The sequence below is a fragment of the Panthera leo genome, chromosome D1 (assembly GCF_018350215.1).
Source record: "Panthera leo isolate Ple1 chromosome D1, P.leo_Ple1_pat1.1, whole genome shotgun sequence".
Lineage (NCBI taxonomy): Eukaryota > Metazoa > Chordata > Mammalia > Carnivora > Felidae > Panthera > Panthera leo.
Genome location: NC_056688.1, coordinates 107,764,228 through 107,791,382, shown reverse-complemented (window position 1 = coordinate 107,791,382; position 27,155 = coordinate 107,764,228). Strand labels below are relative to the sequence as shown.

The following is a 27,155-nucleotide window of genomic DNA, read 5'->3' as shown; positions in this document are numbered from 1 at the left end:
GCCCGGAGCGGCGGGACTACCACTCCCATAAACCACTGCGGACTGCCCGGCCCGGCCACCATTTCAAGACGCGGCGGGGCCGGGAGAGGGCCCGGGACTCCACTTCCCGGCAGGCCGTGCGGCCCAAGGGGCGGAACTCCATTTCCCAGCAGGCTCCAGGCGGCGGGCGCCGTGGTGCCTTGTGTGGGATGTAAGCGCGGAGGTGGGCGCGGGGGACCCAGGCCAGGACTCTTCTTGGCATTTGGGGGGCTTGGGCTAGGGGCGCCCTCCGGACGGACTCTGGGTGCCCGGGGGTACGGTCGTAGGGAGGGGGCGGGGCGGCCGTGGAGGGTGCTCAGCGGGGTTTTAGGGGCGCACACCCATCGGGGCCGCGGCTCCTGGGGTTGTGGGGGACGAGGAGGCCCTTCCAGCCTCAGCTGAGGGGGTCTCCGACGGAAGAGGGGAAACAAATGAGCGGAGGGCCAGGGGGGCGGGGAAGTAAGAGAGTGTACGAGGTGGGGGTGTGGAACCTTAGCCGAGCCTGGGAGGGGGCTCCCCGGTCGTGCCCGCCCGACCCTCCCTCCTCCTTCTCTCCCGCAGGCCGAGGCCCGCCGCCATGGGGCTGAAGGCCGCCCAGAAGACGCTGTTCCCGCTGCGCTCCATCGACGACGTGGTGCGCCTGTTCGCTGCCGAGCTGGGCCGAGAGGAACCGGACCTGGTGCTCCTGTCCTTGGTACTGGGCTTCGTGGAGCATTTCCTAGCTGTCAACCGCGTCATCCCCACCAATGTGCCCGAGCTCACCTTCCAGCCCAGCCCCGCGCCCGACCCTCCTGGCGGCCTTACCTACTTCCCCGTGGCCGACCTGTCCATCATCGCCGCGCTGTATGCCCGCTTCACCGCCCAGATCCGTGGCGCCGTCGACCTGTCTCTCTACCCGCGAGAGGGGGGTGTCTCCAGCCGAGAACTGGTGAAGAAGGTCTCCGATGTCATCTGGAACAGCCTCAGCCGCTCCTACTTCAAGGATCGGGCCCACATCCAGTCCCTCTTCAGCTTCATCACAGGTTGGAGCCCGACAGGTGGCAAAGGGCCAGGATCCCGTCTCACCTGGGAACCTTAGCCCACCTCTTCACGGCCCTGTATGGTTTGCAGAGCCCTTTAAGACCTGTAAGCCTTGGGAGGTGGGGCGGGTGTTATTACTACCCTGTGTGCAGCTAGGGAAACTAAAGCCCAGACAAGGGAAATGGCGTGCCACAGAACGGCAGGGCTGGGACTGGACCCCAGCCGCTTGCTCTCCAGGCATGAATCCACCCTCGGCCTCCTCAGCACCCCCACCCCTGCCATTGAGCAGCTGCACGAGTCCCTCGGCTCAGTGTGAGGCGCAAAGGGCAGCAGCGGATTTGGAGAGTGAGGAGCCTACATCTTGGTCCATCTGAGACGCTTAAGTGAAAGCGAACAGATGAGGGAGGGCCTTCACCTCAAGAAGCTTAACCCTCAGGGCTTGCAAAGAACTCTCGTCTTTGCTCCAGGCCCAGTTGACTGGCGGTCGGGTCCTGGAGTGCCATGTTGAGAAGGGACCGGTGGCTGCTTTTGAGCCAAGCAGGAAGAATACAGAGAGAGATTAGGAATATCTACCAGTGGGGGTGGGAAGAAAGAACATCGGCCAGAGGGTCTTGTTTTTGCTGTCCCTGTTTTAACCCAATAGGCACAATAAAACAAGGAAACCCCTGAATTATCATAACGGGTGCAGAGAAGGAGAAGGAACCAGCTCAAAGGCTGGGTGGAGCTATGTGAAAGCCAAGAAGCTCTCTTACTGGGGGATGTAAGGGGGGGCGAGGGGAAGGCTTCGAACACATAGGAGGAAAGGGATTGAGAATTGATGGGCAGAAGCATCTAAGATTTGTGCACAGGCTTGGAGGTGGGGGAGCGTGCATCACTGCGTGGCCCCTTCCCCCCGCCTCCCCTTCCCCCCCCCCCCCCCCCACCCCCACCGGGGCAGAGCTCAGAGGACCCTCTTTCATTACTTCCCCTTCCACAGGCACTAAACTGGACAGTTCTGGTGTGGCCTTTGCCGTGGTGGGGGCCTGCCAGGCTCTGGGTCTCCGGGATGTCCACCTCGCCCTGTCTGAGGACCACGCCTGGGTAGTGTTTGGGCCCAACGGAGAACAGACAGCTGAGGTCACCTGGCACGGCAAGGGCAACGAGGATCGCAGGGGCCAGACGGTCAACGCGGGTGTGGCCGAGCGGGTACTGTCCCCACCCCCTCCCCTTCACGCTCTCCTCGCCCAAGCCCCCCCGAGAGGCTCCGCTCTCTCGGGCCGTACTCCCCTCTCCCTGTCACCACCTGTGTATGCCACGAAGGGGAGCGCCCCATTTCTGGCCGTCGGTCCCGGGAGTAGGCACCGGTGAGCCATCACGAGACATCTGGTCTTGTCCTCTCCCAAGAGCTGGCTGTACCTGAAAGGATCGTACATGCGCTGCGACCGCAAGATGGAGGTGGCATTTATGGTGTGTGCCATCAACCCTTCCATTGACCTGCACACCGACTCCCTGGAACTGCTGCAGCTGCAGCAGGTGAGGGCGGCCCGTGGGGCCTCGGGCGGGGGCACCTGCCCTCCCCTTCCTCAGCTCCAGCTTCCCCTTTGGTGACACGGGTTGACACTTCCGGGCCTGGCCTTCCCCGGGGCTCTTGGGAGAGTAGAACGGAGACACGAAAGGGCTTCGGCCCCAAGAAGGGGCTGCCTCCCACCTGGTGGGAGGTCCCTGCTGGAAGTCACATCTGCCTGGTAGACTGAGGCCCTCCTCACCACCCCCCCCCAAGCTCACACCTCTCCTCTTCGGCCCTTAGAAGCTGCTCTGGCTGCTCTACGACCTGGGACATCTGGAAAGGTCAGTAGGGGAAAGTGGCCAGGCTGGGCCTCAGGGGGCTGGGAGGCAGCCTGGACTCATGACCCTTTCCCAGGTACCCCATGGCGCTGGGGAACCTGGCAGATCTGGAGGAACTGGAACCCACCCCTGGCCGACCAGACCCACTCACCCTCTACCACAAGGTGGGGATGTCTCAGGCGGGTACAGAAGGGAAGCCCAGCAGCGGCTGGGGTCCCCTTCTCCCTGGGGACTGGGAGGTGGTGGGTGAGGAGAGAGGAACTTTGTGTGTACTGGGAGCGGTCACCCATCCGTTCCCCATTTTGTGTTTATTACGTGCATATTCGGTGCAGTCAGGGCTCTCTGAGGGGTGTTCTGGGTTCCCGGCCTGGGGGTGATAGGGCCCGAGTTTCTTCCTTAAGCCCTGCTTTTTCTGCTGCCTCTCGTTGTCCTAGAGCGTAACAGAGGTCACATGTGGTGGGAGCACTGAGGAGGGGGTGTTAATTCTGTGGGGGCGGGGCACAGGACGGACGTTGGGCCGGGCTTAGAAGGCTTTGGTGTGTGTGTAGGAGTGTGTGGGAAGCCTGGGAAAATGGATGTGCCCGGAGCTTGGAGGGCGGGCCCCTCCCTTTTCCTAGGCCCAGTTCTGTGAGCGTCCCTGCCCACCACAGTGTGACCCAGGCCTCAGCAGGCAGTCCTGCAGACTCTAGGGAGGAGCGTCTGGTAGAGAGGATAGAAGGTGGTGGAAGGGAGATCGGAGGTGGAACTCTCTGGGATCTTCCTATTGTTCCTTCCGGGTGTGACCCAAAAGGATCTGTGCCATCCAGGGCAACTGGGGCTGCCTCTCTGAGATCCTTCTGCTCTGTCCCCAGGGCATTGCCTCGGCCAAGACCTACTACCGGGATGAGCACATCTACCCCTACATGTACCTGGCTGGCTACCACTGTCGCAACCGCAACGTGCGCGAAGCCCTGCAGGCCTGGGCTGACACGGCCACTGTCATCCAGGAGTGAGGATCCCCCGACAGGGCCTCAGCCCGGCCTTTCGTCCCCTTCTGCCTCATTTCCAACCCACCTCATTCAGGAGTGAGGCCTGGGTCCCAAGCCCTATCCGCTTTCCATCCGGTCCCCAGGCAGCCAAGGCCACCATCACCCGGGAGGCTGGGACCTCTGATGAGCACCTCACACCTTTCCCTGCCTCCCCTGTCCTCCCGATTTCCAACCACTGACATCCAGCAATAGAATCAGCACCCCCCCCCCCCCAGCCCGTGACCCCCCTCCTTCCTCTTCCTCTTGCTCTGGGCTGACACAGATACCACCATTTCCGGGTAAAGACCCCAACCGCTCACCAGGTCCCCGGGGGTCCCTGCCATGACCAAGACCCCACCGTGCCCTCCTGCTCTACAGCTACAACTACTGCCGCGAGGACGAGGAGATCTACAAGGAGTTCTTCGAAGTAGCTAATGATGTCATCCCCAACCTGCTGAAGGAGGCAGCTAGCCTGCTGGAGGCCGGCGAGGAGCGGCCGGGGGAGCAGACCCAGGTGAAGAGCTAAGAGCTCTGGCCTGTGTTCCCTTGGCCACCTGAGCAGGGCTGCCCGTCACAGGACCCGGGGACTGCTGCATGGGACGGGCCCGCGAGGGGGAGGTGGCCCAGCACGGGGAGCTACATTCTCTTCTGCAGTAGCTGAGGTCCTGGGCCCGGGTGTGAGGGAACTGGGGGTATTTTAGGGGTTTCTTCCCCTGTGGCTTCAGGTAAATGGGGTGGAAGCCCATCTCTTTCATGGCCAGTGCCCCTCATTCAATTGAGGGGGTGGGATATAGGGAAGGGATGTTTCTCCCCCCACACCCTGGCTAAGGACTGGTTTTATAAAAGGAAAGAGATTCTAAGAGTTCTTTTCCCCTATGCTCTCCTCGTTTGAAGCCAGGGCTCTTTGCCCAAGCAGGGGGCCCCGTCCATGCCCTGTGATAAGGGGTGATGAAGTGGGTCTGACCTGTGCCCTCCTTTCCCCGTGCCCAGGGTGCCCAGAGCCAGAGTTCCGCCCTCCAGGATCCAGAGTGCTTCGCCCACCTGCTGCGATTCTATGATGGCATCTGCAAATGGGAAGAGGGCAGCCCCACGCCCGTGCTGCACGTGGGCTGGGCCACCTTCCTCGTGCAGTCCCTAGGCCGATTTGAGGGGCAGGTGAGGGGGAGCTGCACGGGGATGCTGGGAGAGGTCAGGGGGGGACGGCAGCCACCGAGTCAGAACCTTTGAGGTCCTGAAGAGGGTTTGCTTGTCCCCTTTGGGTGCAGATGAGACTGAGGCCCGGTGACGCGATGGCCGAGGCTGGGCCTGGGGTTCCGGCCACTGGCCTGCAACCTCCCCTCCGCGTTCCTCCCTGCCCAGGTGCGGCAGAAGGTGCGCATAGTGAGCCGCGAGGCCGAGGCGGCCGAGGCGGAAGAGCTGTGGGGCGAGGAAGCCCGGGAAGGACGGCGGCGAGGCCCGCGGCGTGAGTCCAAGCCAGAGGAGCCGCCGCCGCCTAAGAAACCGGCGCTGGACAAGGGCCCGGGCTCCGGCCAGGGTGCGACGTCGGGACCCCCGCGGAAACCCCCAGGGACAGTCCCGGGCACTGCCCGCGGCCCAGAAGGAGGCAGCGCGGCTCCAGCCCCTGCGCCCGCAGCGTCGCCACCACCCGAGGGGCCGGTGCTCACTTTCCAGAGCGAGAAGATGAAGGGCATGAAGGAGCTGCTGGTGGCCACCAAGATCAACTCGAGCGCCATCAAGCTGCAGCTCACGGCGCAGTCGCAAGTGCAGATGAAGAAGCAGAAGGTGTCTACACCTAGCGACTACACTCTTTCCTTCCTCAAGCGCCAGCGCAAAGGCCTCTGAGCCACCCCAGACTCCCTGTCAACCCTTGTGGTGGGGGGAAGGGGGCGCTCAGTCCCGGAGGGAGGCCCCACACCAGACACCCCCCCCTCCCCGCCCCCTGAGCCCTGCCTCCGCGGGGGGGGGGGGGGGGGGGGCGCGAGGTGGCCTAAGCCGGTCCTCCGAGCCCCACCCCCACCCGGAACCCAGGCTGCAAGTTCTCGGAGTACAGACTACTCCAGGGCTCTGCCCGCCATTGGAATATAGATCCCATCCCCCAGAATCCCAGACGGCCAATGGGAACCTCACTTTGAGCTCCATCATTAATCCTTAAAGGTCCAAGCACTGGAAACAGGCCCCACCTCAGAACCGAGGCTCTAACCTTAGGCCAGACCAGGGTTGCTCCCGGTTGCTCCCAGCCCTACACCCAAGAAGCACAGGACCCGCCTCCAACCCGGAGACCTGGGACTCGGCTCAGCCTCTAGTAGTAGTACATTTCCGCGCTTCAGGATTCCATCCCTTGGGAACCCAACCCCCCCCCCCCCCCCCCCCCACACACACACCCAAAAGAACTTCAACTTTCAGAGTTTGGAAATTCTAGCTTCCTCCCCTCTATCCTGCGAGTCTGGGACACGAGACGCAGTCTCCGGCCTGTGAATCCTGAGCCCCGCCCCCTTCCTGACCAAACTGGCCGCAGATCAGAGCAGACCTCTTTCCGACCCTCTGGGAACCTCCCCGAGGTCCAGCCCGCCTCAAGGGACTCTGGAGGAAATCTGCAGGGGTTTGCGAGTGGGTGAGGGGAGCCTGATCTCTTCCTGTTTTGTACATAGATTTATTTTTCAGTTTCAAGGAAGATGAATACATTTTGTAAAAAAAAAAAAAGTACACGTCCGTGTTTCATCTGGGGAATTGCGGGCGGCGCGGGTGGGATGAGGAGTGCCCCCTCTCCCCACTGCCTTCTGGCCTTCGGGCTCCCCACCTGTAGGGAGCAGGGGAACCGGGCGGGGAGGGCGGGGGGGGGTGGCGGGAGGGGGGAAGGGAGGAGATGCCGCTGGCCTGATCCCTCGGCCCCGGTCGGCTCCGCCCGGCCTCGGGGCTTCCCCTCGCCTCGGAGTGCCTGTCCCGCGGGCGCCGCCTCCCGGTGGGGCGGCGGGGCATCCCCCTCTGGCCCCGCCCCGGGCCCCGGCCCCGCCTCCTCGGCCTCGGAGCCACCCGCGCCCGCCCCGGCGGTGCTGCCCCGCCCCACCCCGCCCCGCGCCGCCCCGCGCCGGCTCCGCGGCTCCGCAGCTCACGACCGCCCGCCCGCCGGCCCGCCCGGCGCCGGGCAATGGCGCTGCTGCGGGACGTGTCGCTGCAGGATCCGCGGGACCGCTTCGAGCTGCTGCAGCGCGTGGGGGCCGGGACCTATGGCGACGTCTACAAGGTGCGCCGGGCAACCGGACGGGCGGGAGAGCGGCGAGGAGGGTGCAGGCTCTGCGCACTACCGCGGGATCCAGCCCCCAGCCCCGCCCCCTCCTCATCCCGCTTCACCTCCTCCGCCCCTGCAGGCCCGAGACACGGTCACGTCCGAACTGGCCGCGGTCAAGATAGTCAAGGTAGACCCAGGTGAGGGCCTGGAGGCAGGGCCTCTGCGCTGGTGGGAGGGCATAGCGCCTGGTGGCGCTGAGAGTTGACCCCCTGAGAGACAGGCCCCAGGAGGTGCTGTCACTTGGGATCTGTCTGGCCCGGATATGCCCATTTTGCAGATGAGGGCACCGAGTTAGAGCAACCCCCATGCGCCCTCCCCCCATGATGCCCTGTGCTCCCCAGGGGACGACACCAGCTCCCTCCAGCAGGAAATCACCATCCTGCGTGAGTGCCGTCACCCCAATGTGGTGGCCTACATTGGCAGCTACCTCAGGTGAGGCTGTTTTATCCCCTTGCCTACCCTCAGGCAGCCCCCATGTGGCCTTGCCACGTGCTCACCCAGGTTCTGTGCCCTCGCAGGAATGACCGCTTGTGGATCTGCATGGAGTTCTGCGGAGGGGGGTCCCTGCAGGAGATATACCACGGTGAGGGCCAGGACTCCAGGCCCCAGAGGGCCACAAGCCTTTCCCCAACTCCCTCTTCCCCAACATGGGGCAGGAGAGGAGAGCTGGGGTCCTGGAGCTAGGCCCTTCTCCACTCCTAACTGGCTGTGTGACCTTGACAGAAATGGTGTCCTTTTCTGGGCTCTGAATCCCAGACTGTACAGGGAGGGGATAAGGACAACACCTCTTTCACCCAGCAGTGCCTGCTGCTTCCCCCACACAGGGTGGCCTGGCAAGGTCAGCATCTCCTCCAGACCTCCATGCCAGCCTTCACTCCTTCCATTTCAGCCACCGGGCCCCTGGAGGAACGACAGATTGCCTATGTCTGCCGGGAGGCACTGAAGGTAGCTGGGCCCATAAGGCTGTTCACGTTCCTAGTCCCCAGGAGTTACGGGCAGGGAGACTGGCTGCCCTGTGGGGGGTGGGGGGGAGTGCGGGGGTGGGTGGAGTACTTCAGGCAGGGCTGGCCCGAGGGGCTGTGGGTCCTGGGGGGAAAGGGGCCCCAGCCCTGTTGCCGGAAGCAGCACATTTCCCTCTTGGCTCAGCCACTTCCTGTTTGGGGAGAGGGGAGGAGGAAGCTGCTTGGGTGGGGGGCCCCAGTCCTGAGAGGGGGTTCAGGAGAGGTGGGATAGTGCTGGGTGGCTGCTCTCAGGAGCTCCTTTTTGTCCCCAGGGGCTACACCACTTGCATTCTCAGGGGAAGATCCACAGAGACATCAAGGTAGGGGTCTGGCCCAGGGCATCGTGGGAGGCAGGAGGAGGCTCTTGGGGGCACCAGACGGGATTCTCTCTCCTCCATTCCCACAGGGAGCCAATCTTCTCCTCACCCTCCAGGGAGATGTCAAGCTGGGTCAGTACCCCGGGGAAACAATCAGGGTGAGGGTTCTGTGGGAGCTCGTGGAGGCTTAGAGTCTGCGTTCAGGTGCTGGGTGTCCTTGAGCAAGTCACTTTACCACTTAACCCTCGGTTTCCCCGTTGAGACAGTAGACGAGCCCTCCTTCCCTGCCAGAAGTTGGATGTGGTTGGGTCTTTATGGATTCTAACCTGGGACCGCGCACTTGGTCAGGGATAGAAGGTGGTTGACCCCTCCCGGAGGGGGACCTGGCCTTGCCTGGGACCTGTGGCAGTTGTGGCTGAACCTGGGCCACCTGCTCTCTGAACCCTTCAGGTGCATTCCGAGCCTGAGCCCTGGAGGTGGGTGGGGAGTGGTAGCCAGTGGGCGGATGGGAGTAGCTCTCTCTCCCCGCAGCCGACTTTGGGGTGGCAGGCGAGCTGACAGCATCTGTGGCTAAGAGGAGATCTTTCATTGGGACTCCTTACTGGTGAGGCTGTGCCTTGGGCTGGGGGGGGTGGGGGAGGGGGGCGGGCGCCACAGGTGGGGCACCTGGCCATCCCATCTGTGACCCTGCCTCTAGGATGGCCCCGGAGGTGGCCGCCGTGGAACGCAAAGGAGGCTACAACGAGCTATGTGACGTCTGGGCCCTGGGCATCACCGCCATCGAGCTGGGCGAGCTGCAGCCCCCTCTTTTCCATCTGCACCCCATGAGGTCCGCTGAACACTTACTTGCCCCTCGCCTGACCTCGAGGGCCCTGCTGACCTCGTCCCCTGACCTCGTGCTCTCCACAGGGCCCTGATGCTCATGTCGAAGAGTAGCTTCCAGCCGCCCAGGCTGCGAGACAAGACTCGCTGGTGAGGGCCCACACCCCCTGCTGGGGCCTCCTTTCCAGCAGTCTCCATGGGGGCGGAGAGCCTTCTGCCAACTCCCAGGGCACAGCCTGCGGAGCCCCGCCCTCTCAGCCTTTGTGGACCATCTGCCGGAGGGGCTTGAGCCCTGCCTCTGGGTCGGGGGACCCAGCCTGGGTCGGGAGGAAGGGCAGACGGTTAATGATGGGGGGCGCTGCCGTGTCACGACGCAGCATTGCTTAGGCCAGCCGCCCTTGGCCTCGGGCCGGCTCCTTCCTAGAGCAGACTCCCTCCTCTGGAGCGGTGGCAGGGGGCAGCTGGCAGGATGCTGCACGTGAGGGCTAACCTGGGTCTGGGGGCGGGGGGGCTCTTGTGCCCACTAGGACCCAGAATTTCCACCACTTCCTCAAGCTAGCCTTGACCAAGAACCCCAAGAAGAGGCCAACGGCAGAGAAGCTTCTGCAGGTGGGAGGCAGGGGCAGGGCAGGAGCCTGGATGCTTGAAAGCAGGGCCCTGGAGGTCAGGAACCAACCTGTGCCCCCCTCAATCTTGCAGCACCCGTTCACAACCCAGCAGCTCCCTCGGGCTCTCCTCACACAGCTGCTGGACAAAGCCAATGACCCCCACCTCGGAACCCCTTCCCCTGAGGACTGTGATCTCGAGGTGAGTGAGCAGAGCTGGGGAATGGGTCCTGGCCTGGTCGGGTGGTAAGAAGTGTGGAGGCGGTATGAGTCAGGGCCCTTTAACTTAAATGTTGCCAGCACCGAGAACTTTCCTCCAGGCAAGCCCGCCCATTCGAAGTCTTCCCTGGGCCCATCTTGCCCCCACCCCCCCCCCATACCTCCCACCTGATAAATTCCCCACCCTTGGTTCAGGCTGACCTGACCCGTGTGATCTCTGGCCAGCCACTTGCCTGTCTGGGTCGGTTTTCTCATCTTTGAAAACGAGGGTGCCATTTAATCTTGGGATCGTCTCAGAGGGTTGTGAAAACAAAACCCATCCGTGTGCAGAGAGCGCTTCCAGGCTGGGTGTGTGTGTGTCGGCTGTTTGCGTTCTCTCTTAGGCTTATGACGTGTTCCCAGACACCATTCACTCCCGGGGTCAGCACGGCCCGGCCGAGAGGACCCCCTCAGAGATCCAGTGTGAGTCTGCTGGGAGGACTGTGTCTGTGGATTTGGTGGGGTGGGGGGCTGGGTGTGGGCATTTGGTGTGAGTGTTGGGGTCGGTCGGGAGCCCACCTTCCTAACTCGGGTACCCTGGGCCCCCCAGTTCACCAGGTGAAATTTGGTGCCCCGCGCAGGAAGGAAACGGACCCACTGAACGAGCCGGTGAGGGTCTGTTGCGGGGGGGGGGCGGGGGCATGGCAGGGGTGCAGGGGGGGGCGTCTCAGATTCCTGAAGCAGCAGCAGCCTGGTCCTCTGGCCGTGGAAAGCCCTGTGCAAGCAGGCTTGTCCCACCCAAGACAGCGAAGGCGGTGCAGGGGGAGGGGGACTGCTTCCCGGGCACAGGGACCATGCCTTTCTAACACGCGGGCCTGTCACAGACCCCGAGCCTCTCCTCCAGCTCTCTGCCGCGTCTGCATCCGAGCCTGGTCGTCCGACTCTACCTCTTGCCCTTGCGCCTCTCCGTCCCCTTCTCTGGCTGTCAGTCCTCCTCTTGCGTAGTTTCTCTGCCTCTCGCTGTCCCCCTCGCTCACAATTCTCTCGCCTATTTCCGTGTCATTTTCTGTCTGTGCGTCCTGTCCTTCCCACAGTCTCTCCATCACCCGCCCACATTGCCTCTCTTGTCTCTGACTCTCTTTTGGTCTTTCTGACTCGGTTTCCCCGCAGTGGGAGGAGGAGTGGACGCTGCTGGGAAAGGAGGAGCTGAGTGGGTGAGTGAGGGAGAGGGAGGCTACAGGGAAGGGGGAGGGGCAGCAGAAAAGGCTGGCCTCTGACCTCATCCCCTCCTGCCCAGGAGCCTGCTACAGTCAGTCGAGGAGGCCCTGGAGGAAAGGTGAGGGGCTGGGCTCGAAAGGGTGGGGGGGCAGCTGGACCCGGGGCCTGGTCACATCTCACGCCTTATGTCCCTCTGGTTCGTCCCCGACAGGAGCCTGACCATCCGACCAGCCTCAGAACTCCAGGTATGGAGTGGGGGAGGGCCAGAGAGGGTGCAGTGGGGGTGGGTTACCGGTGACCCCCTAGCAGCCAGGCTCGGTCCCCTGACTCTCCTGCCAGGAGCTGGACTCCCCAGACGATGCCATGGGAACCATCAAGCGGGCCCCCTTCTTGGGGCCACCCCCTGCTGAGCCTCCAGCTGAAGACCCTCTGTCCAGCCCCCTGGGTGAGTCCGAGCCTGGGGGACCAGGAGATAGGCTCAGGGCGGGGCTAGAGCTGGAATTCACAGCCCTTCTGTGCCTGCAGGAACCCCACCCCCACCTCTCCCAGGCCCTAACAGCCCCCCACTGCTCCCCACTGCCTGGGCCACCATGAAGCACAGGGACGATCCTGAGGTGAGGGGGTGCTCCAGACGGGCTGGGAGGCTGGGGCTGTCGCCTCGGCCCTGACTTCTTCCCTCCCTTCCAGAGATCATCCTGCCACGGGCTCCCCCCCACCCCCAAGGTGCATGTAAGTGTCGGTCCCGCGGCCCTGCCACCCTGAAGCCCCCCTGCCTGCTGCCCCCTCTCCCCCCATCTTCTTCACCAGCCTCCTGCCTTCTCCCCAGATGGGCGCCTGCTTCTCCAAGGTCTTCAATGGCTGCCCCCTGCGGATCCACGCTGCGGTCACCTGGATTCACCCTGTCACCCGCGGTAGGCTGGGGCAGGGAGGAAGCAGGAGCCTGGGACCCCGCAGCTTGGGCCAGGGGGCGTGACTGACCTCTGACCCTGTACCCAAACCCGCAGACCAGTTTCTGGTGGTGGGGGCCGAGGAAGGCATCTACACCCTCAACCTGCATGAACTGCACGAGGATACACTGGAGAAGGTGAGGCCCGGCTGGCTTTGGAGGGGAGAGGGCCTTGGGGGGGCTTGGGGGGCTGACTCCCCGTCCGTCTGTCCGTCTGTCCGCTCTGCGGCCCCTAGCTGATCTCACACCGCTGCACCTGGCTCTACTGCGTGAACAACGTGCTGCTGTCACTCTCAGGTACGGGGCGGGGCGGGGCGGGCAGGGCCCGGGGCCTGCACCCTGCCCGCCGACACTCTCTGAGCCCCTCTGTCCCTCCCCGGCAGGGAAATCCACGCACATCTGGGCGCACGACCTCCCCGGCCTGTTTGAGCAGCGACGACTACAGCAACAGGTTCCCCTCTCCATCCCCACCAACCGCCTCACGCAGCGCATCATCCCCAGGTCGGGGACCCGGGGGGGTGCAGCGGGGTGGGCAGCGGGGGGAGGCAGAGGGGCAGAGCCAGGGTCGAATAGGGCCCTGCACGGGACTGGTGACCTCAGGCGTGTCACTTTGCCTCTCTGAGCCCAGTTTCCTCGTCCATCAGCGTCGGTGCCTCCTTCCCTTGCTCTCAGGCCTGTTGGAAAGCAAGGGGACCACAGTGTGGCAGCCGTGCTTGTTAGGGTGGGGCGCACTTGCTGTGTGCCTGGTCGTAGGCAGGGCTTGGAGACAACAAACCAAATGCATCTTTGACAGTCAGCCCCTGGCCCCCCTCAGTGACCCAGAGGGAGAGCCAGGAGGGGCGCAGGGGCCTCTGAGGGGCCAGCCACACGAGGGCCTGCAGTCGGAAAGTGCCCAGTGGGTTTCCAGGCAGATGAATTAAAGAACCGCCTTCGGGGGGGGGGGGGGTTGGGGTGGGGGGAGAGAACGTGCCAATGCACGTGGGTGACCTGGGGGAGCAGCCCGAGAGGAAGCTGCATGGCTGGCAGAGCCCTGCCTTCGAGGCCAGGCCCAGGATCTGGGTTTGGTTCAACTGGCCGCGGCACCGCGAGCATTTTAGAAGGATCCCTCTGTATGTCGATCAGGACTCTTTCCGTAGCGGGCAAGGCAACTCACTGACTTAAGCACGGAAGGGCGGTTAGTGGTTCACGTGACTGAAAGTTCAGGAGAAGGGTTAGCTTCAGGTCCAGCTGGATCCAGGCTTCCATGGCCTCGCCAGAAATCTGCCCGCGTCTCTTGGCTCTGCTGTCCTCTGTCCCCTTCGTTCTCAGGTAGGCTTTCCTCTCCTCTGATGGATGCCCACGGTTCCAGGCCAGCGTTGCATTAGCTAACAGCCCTACGGTGCTAGAATCCCTGCTTCCAAGAAATTCCCACAAAGTCCGGGGACCAGTTCTCTTTGGTCTAGCTTAGGTTCATGCCCACTTATGAGCCTGTGGCTGTGGCCATGGGATGAGGAGCTCGGGGGGGGGGGGGGGGGGGGGGGGGCCAGGCCGGGGTCACGTGCTGTCTCCTAGTCCTAGGGGTCAAGAGAGAGGGGCCCGTCAGACCGATGAAGGCTAGAGCCATCTGCCGGCTGTGCCGACGGCGGCAACAATGGATTGGAGGGGGCGGCCGGCGAGAGGGCACTTGGAGAGGAGGGCTGCGCTGTGGCCTGAGGCAGTGGGGCTTAGGCTGCAGGGCGGACAGACTTGAACCCTCTTCAGAAAGTGGGGCTGACGGGATCTGGGGCCTGACTGGAGTGAGCAGGAGGGAGAAGGAGGGACCGGGAGACCTCAGGGGAGCGGCTGATGTCGTGTGTTTTATGAGGTGTCCAGGGGGACGTCTGAGACAGAGTCCCTTTTTAGTCATTCAGCGAGTATCCACTGAGTACCTAGTATGTGCCTGGGGGACTCTGTGAACTAGGGTTCTCTCCTCTTCCCCAGACTTTCTCGTCACGGGAGACCGACAGCAAACGACCGACGTAAGAAAGGTGCTCTGGGGTGCACAGAGGGGAAGGTAGTACATGCAGAAGAGCAGGGATAAGGAGGGCCAGGAGGGGTGGGGCCTGGATTGGGGTTTTAAACAGGGTGGTCAGGAAGGCCATGTGAGTAGAGGCTCAGAGCAAGCCTTGTTGTTACCTCTGGGGAAAGCATCTCAGGGTGGGGGTGGGGGCAGTGCAAAGGCCCTGGGGCAGGAACAGGCCTGGCCTGTTTGAGGAAGGCAAGGAGACTGGTGTAGCCAGATGGATGGAGCATGGGGAAGATGATCTGGGAGGGCCCGGTAGCCACGGTGAGGCTTTTGGTTTTGACTCAGAGCAGCCTGAGCGCCACTGCAGAAGAGTCACACGGACTGAGGTTTTCAGGCGATCCCTCTAGCCGCTGTGCTGAGGAAAGATTGAAGGGGTGAGGGGAAAGCAGGGAAGCCTGCCCGGAGGTTATTGTGATCATCAGGTGAGAGGTGACGGTGGTGGCGTGGGCCCGGGTAGAAGGGAAGGAGCTGAAAAGCGGCTAGGTTCGGATTTCATTTTGGAAGTTGAATCAGCAGGATTTCCCGACAGTTGGTGGATGGGAGAGAAAGAGGAGTCAGGGAGGAGTCCAGGGTTGTTGGCCTGGGTGAATAGAGCCGTCATCAGGCGTGGCTGGAGCAGGACTCAGTGTTGTCACGTGGCGTTTAAGGTGCGTAAGCGGGGCCTTCGTTGGCCGTGGGCTAGGTGAGACTGAATTCGAGGAGGGGTCTGGGCTGTGGGCTTAGACGTCCCCCTGCCCAGGTGGGTGGCGGGAGCCGGTAGGGACAGGCCAGTGGCTACGCCCAGCTGGGAAGCCCGGGGCGCCGGCCCTTCCTGGAGCAAGCTCACTCACACGGCATCTGGAGCCCTGTGGCCCTAGGGCTTCCTGAGCTCAGTCCCCCAGCAAACCTCTGCTTTGTCCCAGGACCTGCAGGAAACAGGCCTGTCAGCACACCAGCGAGTCCCTGGCAGCTTTGGGTGTGTGTCTGGGAAACTACAGAATCGCAGTGTCCACTTCGAACGTAAAGAGCAGAGAGCCAGAGTTGTCTGCAGAAAAGAAAACAAATACAAAAATATGCGCCTCTGTCCCATCCAAAGGCCGGTTGGGGAAGAGAGTAGAGTGAGGACAGAGGGACGGGGAGAGACGGGCACGGGCCGCCTCGGCGGGGTCCCCCTGCTGGCAGAGGGCCTAGACGGGCCGCTGGGAGAAGGTGGCAGGGCTGCGGACATGTAGCCCTGTCCCCCAGAGGAAGAAACAGGCTCAGAAGGTCCCCTGAGGGCTTGGGGGACAGCCGGTAAGCAGAGCAAAGACTCCACCTCTCCTCTGCCTCCAAGGCAGGCCCCCCCCTGCTGGTCCCTGTTGGTGTAGCTTCAGCTGAGGCAGTGGGGGGGGGGGGGGGGGAGGGAGGAGGGCAGGGCAGGGAGAGGGCAGGCCCAGCCGTTTGTTTGCGGTTTTCTTGCAAGTCTTAATCTCCCCGGGCCTCCCTGCCTTTCTGTGACACAGGACATGTGTAGCGGGGACTGCCGTGAGTGCTCTGGCAGCCTAGCAGGGCTGGAGTCTCCAGCAGCTCCCCACCCCTCCACGCTCTCGTTTCTCCATTCATTTCTTCATGTATACCTTGCTTTCACCTGAAAAGGATTTTCGATGACTGGAAATAGGAGGGAAAGTAAGAATTCAGAATGAAAGCCCTTTGTGAGAGTATTCTGAGTGCCAGGCTCTGCGGTAAACCCTTCTCCTGTATTCACTTGTTTTTTGTTTTTGTTTTTTAAATTAGAGAGAGAGTATGATGGAGGGAGAGGAGCAGAGGCAGGGGGGGGGGAGAGAGAGAGAGAGAGAGAGAGGGAGGGAGGGAGGGAGGCTCTATGCTCAGCGTGGAGCCTGACGCGGGGCTCGATCCCACAACCCTAGGAGCCAAAATCAAGAGTCGGACGCTCAACCGACTGAGCCATCCAGGTGCCCCTGTGTTAACTCATTTAATCCTTACTGTGACCCCCTGAGGTCGGTGCCACTGTTACCCGCCCCCCCCCCCACCATTCTACGGATGTGGAAGTTGAGGCAGGGGGGAGGTTACGCGACTTGCCCAAAGTTGCACAGTGAAAGGTACTTCTGTGATCCAAACCCGTGGACTGAACAGAGACACTGCAGGCTGTGGAGGTGGGTGCTAGAGCCACGGGGCCGGCTTCTGCTCCTGTGCCCTCCACAGCTGCGTCACCCAGGCACATTGCTCTGCCTCTCTGAGCTTCGGCTTCTCACCTCCAGGGGCAGGAAAGCGATAGTCCCCATTTCTCAGGGCTCCGTGGGGCCTCGGCCACGGATGGCACCCATGACGCGTGTCCTGGTTGTCGCCCCTGCAGGCGCTTTGCCCTGTCCACCAAGATCCCAGACACCAAAGGCTGCCTGCAGTGTCGTGTGGGTAAGAGCTGGGCCGGGTGGGGCCGGGGAGGGCTGGGGTCACGGGCACAGCCCGGGACCCACTGCCCGCCTCTCTCACAGTGCGGAACCCCTACACGGGCAGCACCTTCCTGCTGGCCGCCCTGCCCGCCAGCCTCCTCCTGCTGCAGTGGTACGAGCCGCTGCAGAAGTTCCTGCTGCTGAAGGTGTGGGGCGGGCGGGTGAGGCCGCGGGCTCCCCCCCGCCCCCGGGGTGGGGGTGGTGGGCCTGGGGCGAGACCTGAGCACCCCTGCCGCCCCCAGAACTTCTCCAGCCCCTTGCCCAGCCCGGCGGGGATGCTGGAGCCACTGGTACTGGACGGGAAGGAGCTGCCGCAGGTGTGTGTGGGGGCTGAGGGCCCCGAGGGGCCCGGCTGCCGAGTTCTGTTCCATGTCCTGCCCCTGGAGGCCGGTCTGACGCCTGACGTCCTCGTACCACCTGGTGAGCGGGAGGGCCCTTTGTGTGTATGTGTGTGTGTGTGTGTGTGTGTGTGTGTGTGTGTGTGTGGGACAGAGAGCTAGACAGTTGGCGAGAGAGAGAGATTGCGTGTCCCCTGCGGCGTATGGCTCCACGGAGACCAGCCTCCCTTCAGCTGGGCTTCTGTAAAAGATTGCATTAGACCAAAGGGCTCAGCAGCTAAGAAAACCCACCGCTGCAGGGGCCTCAGACACGAGCTGTGTCATTCTTAGGCCTCACGACGGCCCGCAAGGTAGGCATCGTCATGCCTGTGTTACAAATGAGGGAACTGAGGCTCAGAGATTTGTGGTCCCACAGTGATGGAGTCACACGGCGTGCTTCTCCTGACTCCGGACACCCTGCCCTCCTCCCCGCCCCCGCCCCCCCCCCCCCTCCGGCTCCCTGGGACTCACCCCTGCCTCTGTGCGCCTGCAGGCGGGCCACTTTGCTACTCTGAGCCTCAGTTCCCCAGCCGTGCCGTGCGGGAACCCAGTGGGGCTGCTGGGGGGTTGAAGTGTGGTTGTGGGGACAGCTGGCTCTAGCTGTCCGCCACGTCTTCCTCTTGGGGCCAGAGCGGGGCTGGTGGCTCAGCCAGGCCGTGTCTCCCTTGTCTGCCTGCAGAGGGGCTCCCGGGCACAGCCCAGCAGGTGATCCAGGTGGACAGGGACACAGTCCTAGTCTGCTTTGACCGTGAGTGCCCCTGAGGTCAGGGTTGGGGGCAGTGCAGGGGGTTAGGGGAGGCGAGGGAAGCCTTGTGAGTGGGGGTCTGCCCCCCCAGAAGGGAACCACCTGGTCCCCACCCACCACCAGCCCTCTCCCTGCGCAGGCTGCGTGAGGATTGTGAACCTTCTGGGTGAGCCCACGGCCACACTGGCGCCTGTGCTGACCTTTGACTTCCCCATTGAGACTGTGGGTGAGTGACAGATGACGACAGGGTGGGGGGGGCGGATATCCCCAGCCTGGAGCAGGTGGTGTGGCCCAGGGGCCTGGGGCTGGGGGTGGGACGAGGAGGCAGGTGCCACAGCCCCTCTCAAGGGCCACCGCGGTCTGTGAGGACCTCTGTGGCCCAGGTGTGGGCCCAGGGCGTGGCTGGGGGAGCCCCAGTGTCCTCAGGGCAGGTGCAGGGCTCATGGCAGCTGGATTCCCCCTAGTGTGCCTGCAGGACAGCGTGCTGGCCTTCTGGAGCCACGGTATGCAAGGCCGAAGCCTGGACACCAACGAGGTGAGCGGAACCCGGGAACCTGGCCTCCCCTGACCTATCTGTCCCCACCTCTTAGGAGAAGACCTGCTGGGGTGGCCTCAGAGTCCCTTTCCTTCCCAGGTGACTCAGGAGATCACAGACGAGACAAGGATCTTTCGAGTGCTCGGGGCCCACAGGTAAGACGGGGTGCCTCCCCTTTAGAGGCCCCTGAGGCCGTATGGACATGCGCACAGGCCTCAGGCCCCTGCCTTGCTCACCTCCGGTTCTGTCTCCCCTCCAGAGATATCATCCTTGAGAGCATTCCCACCGACAACCCCGGGGCTCACAGCAACCTCTACATCCTCACGGGCCATCAGAGCAGTTACTGAGAGGGTCAGGTCTGGCCGGTGGCATTCCGCCGTCCCGCCCCCAGGCCTTAGCGGCATTCCCCTTTAGGCAGTGGCGCCTCCCGGATCCGAGAGGCCCAGGCTCTGCTGGGCTGAAGGGCAGAAATAATTCTGAGAAGAGTTTCGGGGCTGTGGAGGGGAGGGGAGCCCACCCCGGGGCCCCTGCGATAACTGGACCAGAGGAAGCTGCTGTCCCCTCCCCTAGCCCCGTGGGCAACCCGGGCCCTGTGACAGGGGCCCCGGGCAGGGTGGGAGCAGGCCCGGGCGATCCATTCCATTTTGTTCCACGTTTCTTTTCCATTCTTCTTGCCAAGAGCCTGCCCCTGCCCCCTGTCCTGGGGAACACGGTATTTAAAAGAGAGACTATATTGGTATTAAAGCTCGTTTGATTTTACTCCACTGATCCCTCTTTGTCGGGGGTTGGGGGGGAGAGCTGAGGAGGAGGACTGGGGAGGCTTCCTCTCCCTCCTCCCGCCCTCCCTCCCTCCTTCCCTCCAGCACATCTTTCTGTGGCAGCAGGTGCTATGGGTGCCCCATGCAAGGGTGGGCCACCAGTGCTCTCTGGCGGTTCCCTTAGGGGGCAGCCAGGCAGAGGTGGTGGAGAGGCCAGTGGCCCCGAAAGGCCTCCTAGGGGCACTGTCTTCCAGGGCTCCCTGCTCAGGATGAGCCCTCAGCTTTGTAATATGAGGCCTCTTTTATGGCCGAGGAATATGCAGTTGGGGGAGGCAGGCTGAACAAAGGGACTCTCATCCCCGGGCACTCCTGCCCCCTCTGGGATCTCACCAGGCAGCCAGCACCCAGGGAGGGCCAGCCACTGGCAGCTCCACCCTGTGCCAGCGAGGCTTTGGTTTCTGGACACAGCCTGTCCTGATCTGGATCCCCTGCCCAGGCCCGGGGCTGCGTCCCTGCCTCCCACCTGCTGCTCAGGTGTGTTCCGTCAGACCAGGGCCGCTAAATATGGACTCCAGCGTCAGACTAGGCTCCGGGAAGATCAGCCTGTGTCCATTTAGCAAGTATTCCCAGTCAGCCTTCCCAGTGCTAGACCCCGGGCTCACAGAGGGGTCACTCCCAAGGTGTGGACCAGCCCCCAGGGAAGGGAGGGTATCTCGAGGGTATGTCTGTCTGCCCGTGGCTGACCTTGTGCTTTGCGCTTTGCCGTGTCACTCTCCCACTTTTCCCTCTTGGAGGGCTCCGTGCCCTCAGGCCAGGGAGCCCTCCCTTTGTCTCAGGCACTGACCAGGCTGCTTTTGACCAGAGCCTTTGGCCAGGTGAGGTCAAAGCGGTAGGACGGCAGCTGGCCTGGAAGGAGAGGACAGGTACGCACACAAGACCATGGGTGCATAGGGCGAGGAGGCCTTGGGTCTGGGGCCAGAGCTTGAGCAAAGGCCCAATTATTTTTCTTCTGGTAGACAAGGCAGCTGTTTGAATTAAGAACTTCTCTACCAGGTTGGGTTGCTGGTATTTGATAAACGGATACAAATGGGCGGCGGGGGGCGGGGGTAGATGGCACCTTATGTGAAGAGCTTGCAGCAGCCCAGTCCCTAGTGCCCCTGCCAGGAGCCCAGGGTGATCCCAGGTCGTCAGAGTGTCCCCTTGTCCACTCTCCCACAGAGCCCAGTCCTGGGGTTTCTTGGCTGAAATGGATTTGTCAGACAGGGAAGGACACGAGGCTTCTGTGCATTGGCACTCACACCTGTGCTCTCCCTGAGACCCAAAGGAGGGGGGCAGGCACCTCCCGAGTTCTGAAAGTCTACACCTGCCTGGCTGACATGTGATGGGCCAAATGGTGGAGTGGCGGGGATAGAATTCCTAACTTCCCAATCTCTCGATTTCTTGGTTTAGGTGTAGGATTAAGCTGAGGAGTGCCGGGGGTGGGGAGGCGAGCTCCCGCTCCGCGGAGGCCCCTGACCCTGACCCCAGGTGCCTGGGGAGGACAGACCTTCTACCCACCGAACCGCGGTCGGCAGAGAGCGCCACCTTGTGGCGGGCCTCCCCGGCCCTCCGCTGCCACCCACGCCTGAAAAGGGGGTTTTGGTGGGAGGAGTCAAGAGTGTTAATGTGCCAAAGTGGGAGATCAGGGAAAAGCAAGGGCTTCTGATAAAGTATTCACTGGCAGCACAGGCTGGCCACAAGCCAAAGAAAGCCCAGGAAGCTGGGAGTTTGCGCTGAAAGCCTAAGAGTGTTATATTATTTATGTATTTTTAAATAGGTAGGCCTTGTCCGTGGCACACTGTTTTTTAAAAATGCAAAATAGATACGATGAGAAGTCACCTACGAAGGTCTCCGTTACTTATGAACCCTTCGGGGAGGATTTATGCAGTTCAGTATGATATCTTCTCCTCCCTTTTTTTATACGTGTGCTAATATATTCCACATACCTTTCTGCTCTTACCCTTTTAAAATCCGACCTGGAGGGTTTTCCATTATCACTGACTCCCTCTTTGTTTGTTTGCTTGTTTTATAGCTAGTGGTGTTCCATCGTAGGGGCTTCCCACAATTCCTGTTCCTTAAAGTGGGTTAGATCCCTTTGGATGTAAATTTGTTTCTACTACTTTGATATTACAGATGACACTGCAATAAATATTCTTGTGCAATAAGTATTAGGCCAGTGCCACTGTACACATTCAGGTGTCCTATAGCATAAGTTCCTGGAAGCGGCATTGCTGGCTCAGAGCGGCCGTGTTTGTTCTTGCGACAGCGACTGTCAAAATTGCTTGCCCTTCTGGGCGGAAGTCTCTGAGATAGGTCAGCTCGGCCTCTTGAAGCCATTCTGTGGGTAAGTGGAGGAGGCACGGGTGCCCCAGGACGTTCAGGTAACTGGCTCGTAGCCGAGCGAGGGTCAGAGGTCAAGGCGACAACCGCAACGTTGCGCTCCGGAATGGCGAGGGACGGGCCACCTTTGTGTGGCGCGTCCAGCGCCTGGTCACTGCCTGGTGCAGAGGCGGCCCTCAGACACGCTTTCTGAGTGAAGGGATGGGGGTGACGGGGGTGAAGAGGGAGGTGCTGCCGTCAGCCCTCTTGACCGGACCAGCTCGCCGAGCTGGGTCTTCCGCAGATACAGCAGATCCCAAGTCTGCCTGCAGGGCTGCTTGGGGGGGGGGGGGGGGGGGGGGTTGAAAATACCGTAATAACAACACCACACAGATGCATCTCAGAGATAGAATGCCGAATTAAAACCACGAATCCCACAAAATGACACATAGCACGACAGCATTTTCCAAAGCTCAAGACCCAGCAAAACGAAACCACTTATGGTCCGCTGACACACGCACAGGTGATAAAACTGTCAGGTCCGGTGAGGAAAAAGTACCAAATTCAAGATGATGGTCTCCGAGAGGAGAGTGGCAGTGGGACGAGGAAGGACCCCAGGAATTTGCAAGGGTTTTGGTAAAATCTTGGTCCTCAGGTTGGGCGATGGGCTCCCAGGGCATTCAGTGTTTGTCGGTTCCTTTTGTACGTTTCAAACGCTGCGTACTAACGGGTTGAGTGTAAGCATAAGAATAACCACTCAAAAAATAAAGCCCGGTAACGACTTCAGAAAGAAAAACAAAAAGCCAAGATAATCCTTCCCTGCAGGACGAAATCAGTGTTGTGCGGAGAATTATGGGCCGATCCTCCCCCTCTCTCTAGTTTTCTCTATTGTTTGTTAAAACATCTTTATTGAGAGGCGCCTGGCTGGCTCAGTCAAAAGAGCCGCAACTCTTGATCTCAGGGTCATGAGTTCGAGCTCCATGTTGGGTATAGGGATTACTTAAATAAACTTAAAAAAAAAAAAACACAAACAGCTTTATTGAGGGATAAACTGGTATCTGATACACTGCATATATTGAAAATGTCCTATTTGATGATGACGTGGGAAACCGTCACCACAATCAAGATAACGTCCATCATCTCGCCAAGTTCCCTCTACCCCTTTGCGATCGTGCCGTCCTGCTCATAATACCCACGGAGCCGCTCTCCGTCACTATAGATGAATGTGCACTTTTCAGAATTGACATAAATAGAATCGTACAGTGTGCACGCCTCTTTACCTTTCACTGAGCAAATGGTTCTGTGATTCACCCATGTTGTTGCATGTACTGATAGTCGTTCTTTTTTATTGCCGAGTAATATTCCGTTTGATGGGCGTACCACAGTGTGCTTGGCTCGTCGCCTGTTGGACATGTGGGCTCTTTCCGGCTCTGGACTGTTACAAATAAAACTGCTATGAACATTCACGTATGTGTCTGCGTGTGGGCATCTACTTTCATTTCTCTTGGGTAAATACTTCGGCGTGGGAAGTGTTGTTGAACTTTGTAAGGAACTGCCCGAGCGTTTTCCAAAGTGGTTATTACCATTTTACATTCCGGCCAGCCAGGTAGGGGAATTCTAACCCCTTCGCTTCCGTGACGGCCCTTGGTATGGTCAGCCTTGTTTAATTTTCACCAAACAGACGTGTCGTGGAATCTCACGGTGGTTTTAATTTACTTTTTTTTTCACGACTGTACGACTTCTTGGGAAAAAGAGTCTGTTTTCTGGTGCCTGGCTGGCTCGGTCGGTAGAGCGCACGGCTCCCGATCTCGGGGTTGTCAGTGTGCGCCCCACGCTGGGTGCAGAGATTACTTTAAATTTTTAAAGAAAGAAAGAAAAGAGTCTGTTCAAATCTTTGGCTTTTAAAAAGTAGGGTTGTCCTCTCGTTGAGTTTTAGAGTCTGGGTACAAGTCCTTTATTGGATACATGATTTGCACGTACCTGTTATGCTATTTAACGTTTTATTTAGTTTTGAGAGAGACAGAGCATGAGCAGGGGAGGGGCAGAGAGAGAAGGAGACACAGAATCCAAAGCAGGCTCCGGGCTCTGAGCCATCAGCACAGAGCCCGATGCGGGACTTGAACTGACGAACTGCGAGATCATGCCCTGAGCCGAAGTCGACCGCTTAACCGACTGAGCCACTCAGGCAGGCGCCCAGTTATTTCTAATCTGTACCTAAAGTCACAAATTCCACTACCTGTCTCCCACTGGTTCAAATTAGCTTTAACAGAGAGTAGTAAGCAGGGGCTTCTGGGTGGCTCAGTTGGCTAAGTGTCCGACTTGGGCTCAGGGCATGCTCTCATGGTTTGTGGGTTCAAGCCCTGCATCGGGCTCTCTGCTGACAGCTCAAAGCCTGGAGCCTGCTTCAGATTCCGTGTCTCCCTCTCTTTCTGCCCCTTCCCGTTCATACTCTCTTTCAAAAATAAACATTAAAAATTGTTTTAAATAATAATTTAAATAATTTTTAGGCAGGCGCCCCTAAAAATTGTTTTAAATAAAAACACAAAAAATAGGGGGCGCCTGGGTGGCTCAGTCGGTTAAGCGGCCGACTTCGGCTCAGGTCACGATCTCGCGGTCCGGGAGTTCGAGCCCCATGTCGGGCTCTGGGCTGACGGCTCAGAGCCTGGAGCCTGCTTCCGATTCTGTGTCTCCCTCTCTCTCTCTGCCCCTCCCCCGTTCATGCTCTGTCTCTCTCTGTCTCAAAAATAAATAAACATTAAAAAAAAAACCCACAAAAAATAGGAAGTGGTAAATAAACATGATTTTGCAGGGAAAACAAAACATGAAAAGTTCTTGGTGCACAACGGGTGCTCACTCCATGGTAGATAGTGTTGTTCCTAATGCAGGTAATGGAATCACAGGTGGGCTCTCCAAACTGTGGACACAGAGGCAAACAACCATGGACTTGCTCCTCCTAAATGTCAGCTACCTACATGGTACTACCAATCAATCTTGCCAGGGGTTGGGGTTTCTGAACTATCAGATGTAGATTCAAAAGACCGAAAACGCCAAAGATGAGTGGGAAGGACTGAAGCTTTTTTTTTTTATGTTTGAAAAAGAGAGAAAGAGGGAGGGAGGGAGGGAGACAGAGAGAGAGAGAGAGAGCCCACAAGGTGGGGAGGGGCAGAGAGAGAGAAGGAGACACAAATCCAAAGCTGGCTCCAGGCTCCGCGCTGTCAGCACAGAGCCTGACGTGGGGCTCGAACTCACAAATTGTGAGATCGTGACCTGAGCCGCTTTACCGACTGAGCCACCCAGGCGTCCCTGAAACTTCTTATGTTGTACACTCCAACACCAGTTCTCTGCCACCCACCGATGTCTTACAAGTCCATCCGATTCCGACACGAACAACTCCGAGTTGGTGAAGACCCCACAGGTGAGGAATTCAGCCACAAGTCCTGGTTCTCCGGGCTAGCCACACCTCTGTCCAACCTGGCTGCAAGTTCAGGGTTCCCACAGACCCCTTTCAGGTTCAACAATTTGCCACAGTGACTCACAGAACTCAGGCAAGCACCACATTTATGATTACTGTTGTATTATAGAGGATACAAGTGAACAGCTACATGAAGAAACGTGGCAAGGTCTAGAATGGTCCTGAGCCCAGGAGCTTCCGTCCCTGTGGAGTCAGGGTATACACCACCCTTCTGTCACATCAGTAGGCTCACTGACTCAGAAGCTCTCCAAACCTCATTGTTCAGGGTTTTCAACTGAGGTTTCGTTACACAGGCACGATTGATGAAATCATCGGCCGTGTGACTGAATGCAGCCTCCAGTCCCTCTCTCTCCGCCAGAGGTGGGGCTGAAAGCGGAGTGGTTTTCCTGACCAGCCAGCATCCTGCAGCTAGCTCAGGGCTCTCAGAGCTGGCAATGAGTCCCCTGTGAGCTTCAACTCGGGTATGGTCCAAAGGGGCTTGTCATGAACAAGCAAAGACACTCGTATCACTCAAGAAATCCCAAAGGTTTCTGGAGCTCCGTGCCAGGATCTTGGGACAAAGGCAAGATAATGTATTTTTGGTGGTACTGCACCCTTGTATAAAATCAGGAGACATCTGTGTCTGGGGTCCGTGTAGAGTTCTTGGAGGTTCCTATTCAAACCAACAGTGCTCTCTGATCTTACTGGATCGGCACAGCATCCTGTAGGGGTAGCGTCAATGTCTGCCTCGTGCGGACAGAGAAACTGAGGCGTGGAGAGATTAAATTACTTCCCTAGTTGTCCGCCGGTGGATGGCTGGCCTGAGTCCGTTAAGACTCCAACCTGCCTCCAAACTGGGAAGAATCAGCCTGCGGGTCCTCAGCCAGAAAGTGCCAATTTATTTATTTTTTATTAAAAAAATTTTTTTTTTAACATTTACTTATTTTTTGAGAGGGAGAGAGACAGAGGGTGAGTGGGGGAGAGGCAGAGAGAGAGAGAGACACGGAATCTGTAGCAGGCTCCAGGCTCTGAGCTGTCAGCACAGAGCCCGACATGGGGCTCGAACTCACAAACCGTGAGACCATGGCCCGAGCCGAATTAGGATGCTTAACCAACTGAGCCACCCAGGCGCCCCAAGAGTAGGGATTTTAAAGGCCACGCTCTGCAAAAATAAAAAGTAATAAATTAACGTTATTAATAAATGAATAACATTGCAACTTGGAATTAAGGAAAGATACTCTCATGAAAGTCCTGGATAAAAGAAGAAATTCAACCAGAACAGCTGCAGAGCAGTGAGGGTGACGGGCCCATCACACAAAGCTGTAGCCTTTGCTGTCATCAGCATGGCAACGTCGCGATTGGTATTAACAGTCCATTTTCGGGTGTGCATTTGTCTCTTCCTTTACCAGACTATGATTTTCTGGAAGGCAGGGACTGAGTTTCGTTTACTTCTGCGATCCACCAAAGCTCTTTTGCACTCAGTAACTGCTCACACGCTGAGGGACTCTTTTCTCCTCCAGAGAGCCTTGTTGTACTAACTGGGAAAATTAACTTTCCCTTCATTTTCAAACAGATGACTTAAACACATAAAAGTTTTTTGAATGTTTATATTTGAGAGAGAGAGAGAGACAGACAGAGTGTGAGTAGGTAGGGTCGTAGAGAGAGACAGGGAGACACAGAATCCGAAGCAGGCTCCAGACTTCGAGCGGTCGGCACAGAGCCCGACACGGGGCTTGAACTTGTGAACTGAAAGATCATGACCTCTGAGCCAAAGTCGGACGCTTAACCAACTGGGCCACCCAGGTGCCCGATGACTTAAATATTTTATATTTTTTCCTTTCTTGTCCGTAATATTAGCTTCGCTTTTATTATACAAATAGTACTTGCTCAGTATAAAAAACTAAAGTAGAATATAGAACATAGAGAAATAGGAGGAAAAAATTAAAAATTACCTGAGATCCCACCACCATTAAAAATTTGCTGATTTTCCTGTCAGTGGACTTCGTTATGTTCAGTTATATAATGTTATGTCACGGGATCATCAGAAATTTTTAAAAAGTATGAAGCACATTTAAAAAATGTTTTGAGTGCTCAAAATGTATGGAATAACGTCCAAGTAATTGTTTCCCTCTCCAGTGCTTCACTAATAACATGACGTGTATTCTTCCATAGCTATGCTCAGCTAACCAAATAAAA

At 59.3% G+C, this 27,155-nt stretch overlaps 2 protein-coding genes across 4 annotated transcripts; both read left to right on the top strand.

Annotated features, from left to right (window-relative positions):
- On the top strand, positions 1 to 6,579 carry MEN1 (menin 1). 2 transcript variants are annotated; one of them, XM_042906262.1, is made up of 10 exons: positions 1 to 190; positions 580 to 1,040; positions 2,015 to 2,223; positions 2,422 to 2,550; positions 2,825 to 2,865; positions 2,939 to 3,026; positions 3,714 to 3,850; positions 4,248 to 4,383; positions 4,860 to 5,024; positions 5,229 to 6,579. In XM_042906262.1, coding segments are annotated over exons 1-10 (1,851 nt in total). In that variant the 5' UTR covers positions 1 to 188; the 3' UTR covers positions 5,712 to 6,579. The 2 variants fall into 2 exon arrangements, with proteins under 2 accessions (XP_042762196.1, XP_042762197.1); XM_042906263.1 differs by having other exon boundaries at positions 2 to 202.
- Positions 6,580 to 6,975: 396 nt separating this feature from the next.
- MAP4K2 (mitogen-activated protein kinase kinase kinase kinase 2) lies at positions 6,976 to 19,151 on the top strand. Of its 2 annotated transcripts, XM_042905209.1 has the most exons (32): positions 6,976 to 7,110; positions 7,235 to 7,292; positions 7,497 to 7,587; positions 7,674 to 7,738; positions 8,045 to 8,100; positions 8,429 to 8,476; positions 8,563 to 8,605; positions 9,005 to 9,077; positions 9,171 to 9,302; positions 9,383 to 9,445; positions 9,823 to 9,904; positions 9,995 to 10,102; positions 10,503 to 10,581; positions 10,709 to 10,767; positions 11,269 to 11,312; positions 11,396 to 11,434; positions 11,528 to 11,561; positions 11,656 to 11,761; positions 11,842 to 11,930; positions 12,004 to 12,045; positions 12,143 to 12,227; positions 12,321 to 12,400; positions 12,499 to 12,559; positions 12,646 to 12,763; positions 16,639 to 16,697; positions 16,778 to 16,881; positions 16,978 to 17,155; positions 17,792 to 17,860; positions 17,997 to 18,083; positions 18,322 to 18,392; positions 18,492 to 18,547; positions 18,652 to 19,151. In XM_042905209.1, exons 1-32 carry the CDS (start codon positions 7,015 to 7,017, stop codon positions 18,737 to 18,739), a joined length of 2,463 nt encoding a protein of 820 aa, XP_042761143.1. In that variant the 5' UTR covers positions 6,976 to 7,014; the 3' UTR covers positions 18,740 to 19,151. The 2 variants fall into 2 exon arrangements, with proteins under 2 accessions (XP_042761143.1, XP_042761144.1); XM_042905210.1 differs by lacking the exons at positions 17,792 to 17,860; positions 17,997 to 18,083; positions 18,322 to 18,392; positions 18,492 to 18,547; positions 18,652 to 19,151 and adding an exon at positions 17,274 to 17,569.
- The last annotated feature ends 8,004 nt before the right edge of the window (positions 19,152 to 27,155 follow it).

What these genes read in the sequence shown, in the direction of transcription:
- MEN1 (XM_042906262.1), top strand. An exon ending in ACGCGGGTGTGGCCGAGCGG is followed by an intron (nt 2,224 to 2,421) that starts GTACTGTCCCCA and finishes TCCTCTCCCAAG; the next exon opens with AGCTGGCTGTACCTGAAAGG. An exon ending in ACGGCCACTGTCATCCAGGA is followed by an intron (nt 3,851 to 4,247) that starts GTGAGGATCCCC and finishes CCTGCTCTACAG; the next exon opens with CTACAACTACTGCCGCGAGG.
- MAP4K2 (XM_042905209.1), top strand. Translation starts at nt 7,015, where the DNA reads ATGGCGCTGCTGCGGGACGTGTCGCTGCAGGATCCGCGGGACCGCTTC. An exon ending in CGTGCTGCTGTCACTCTCAG is followed by an intron (nt 12,560 to 12,645) that starts GTACGGGGCGGG and finishes CCTCCCCGGCAG; the next exon opens with GGAAATCCACGCACATCTGG. An exon ending in GAAGCCTGGACACCAACGAG is followed by an intron (nt 18,393 to 18,491) that starts GTGAGCGGAACC and finishes TTTCCTTCCCAG; the next exon opens with GTGACTCAGGAGATCACAGA.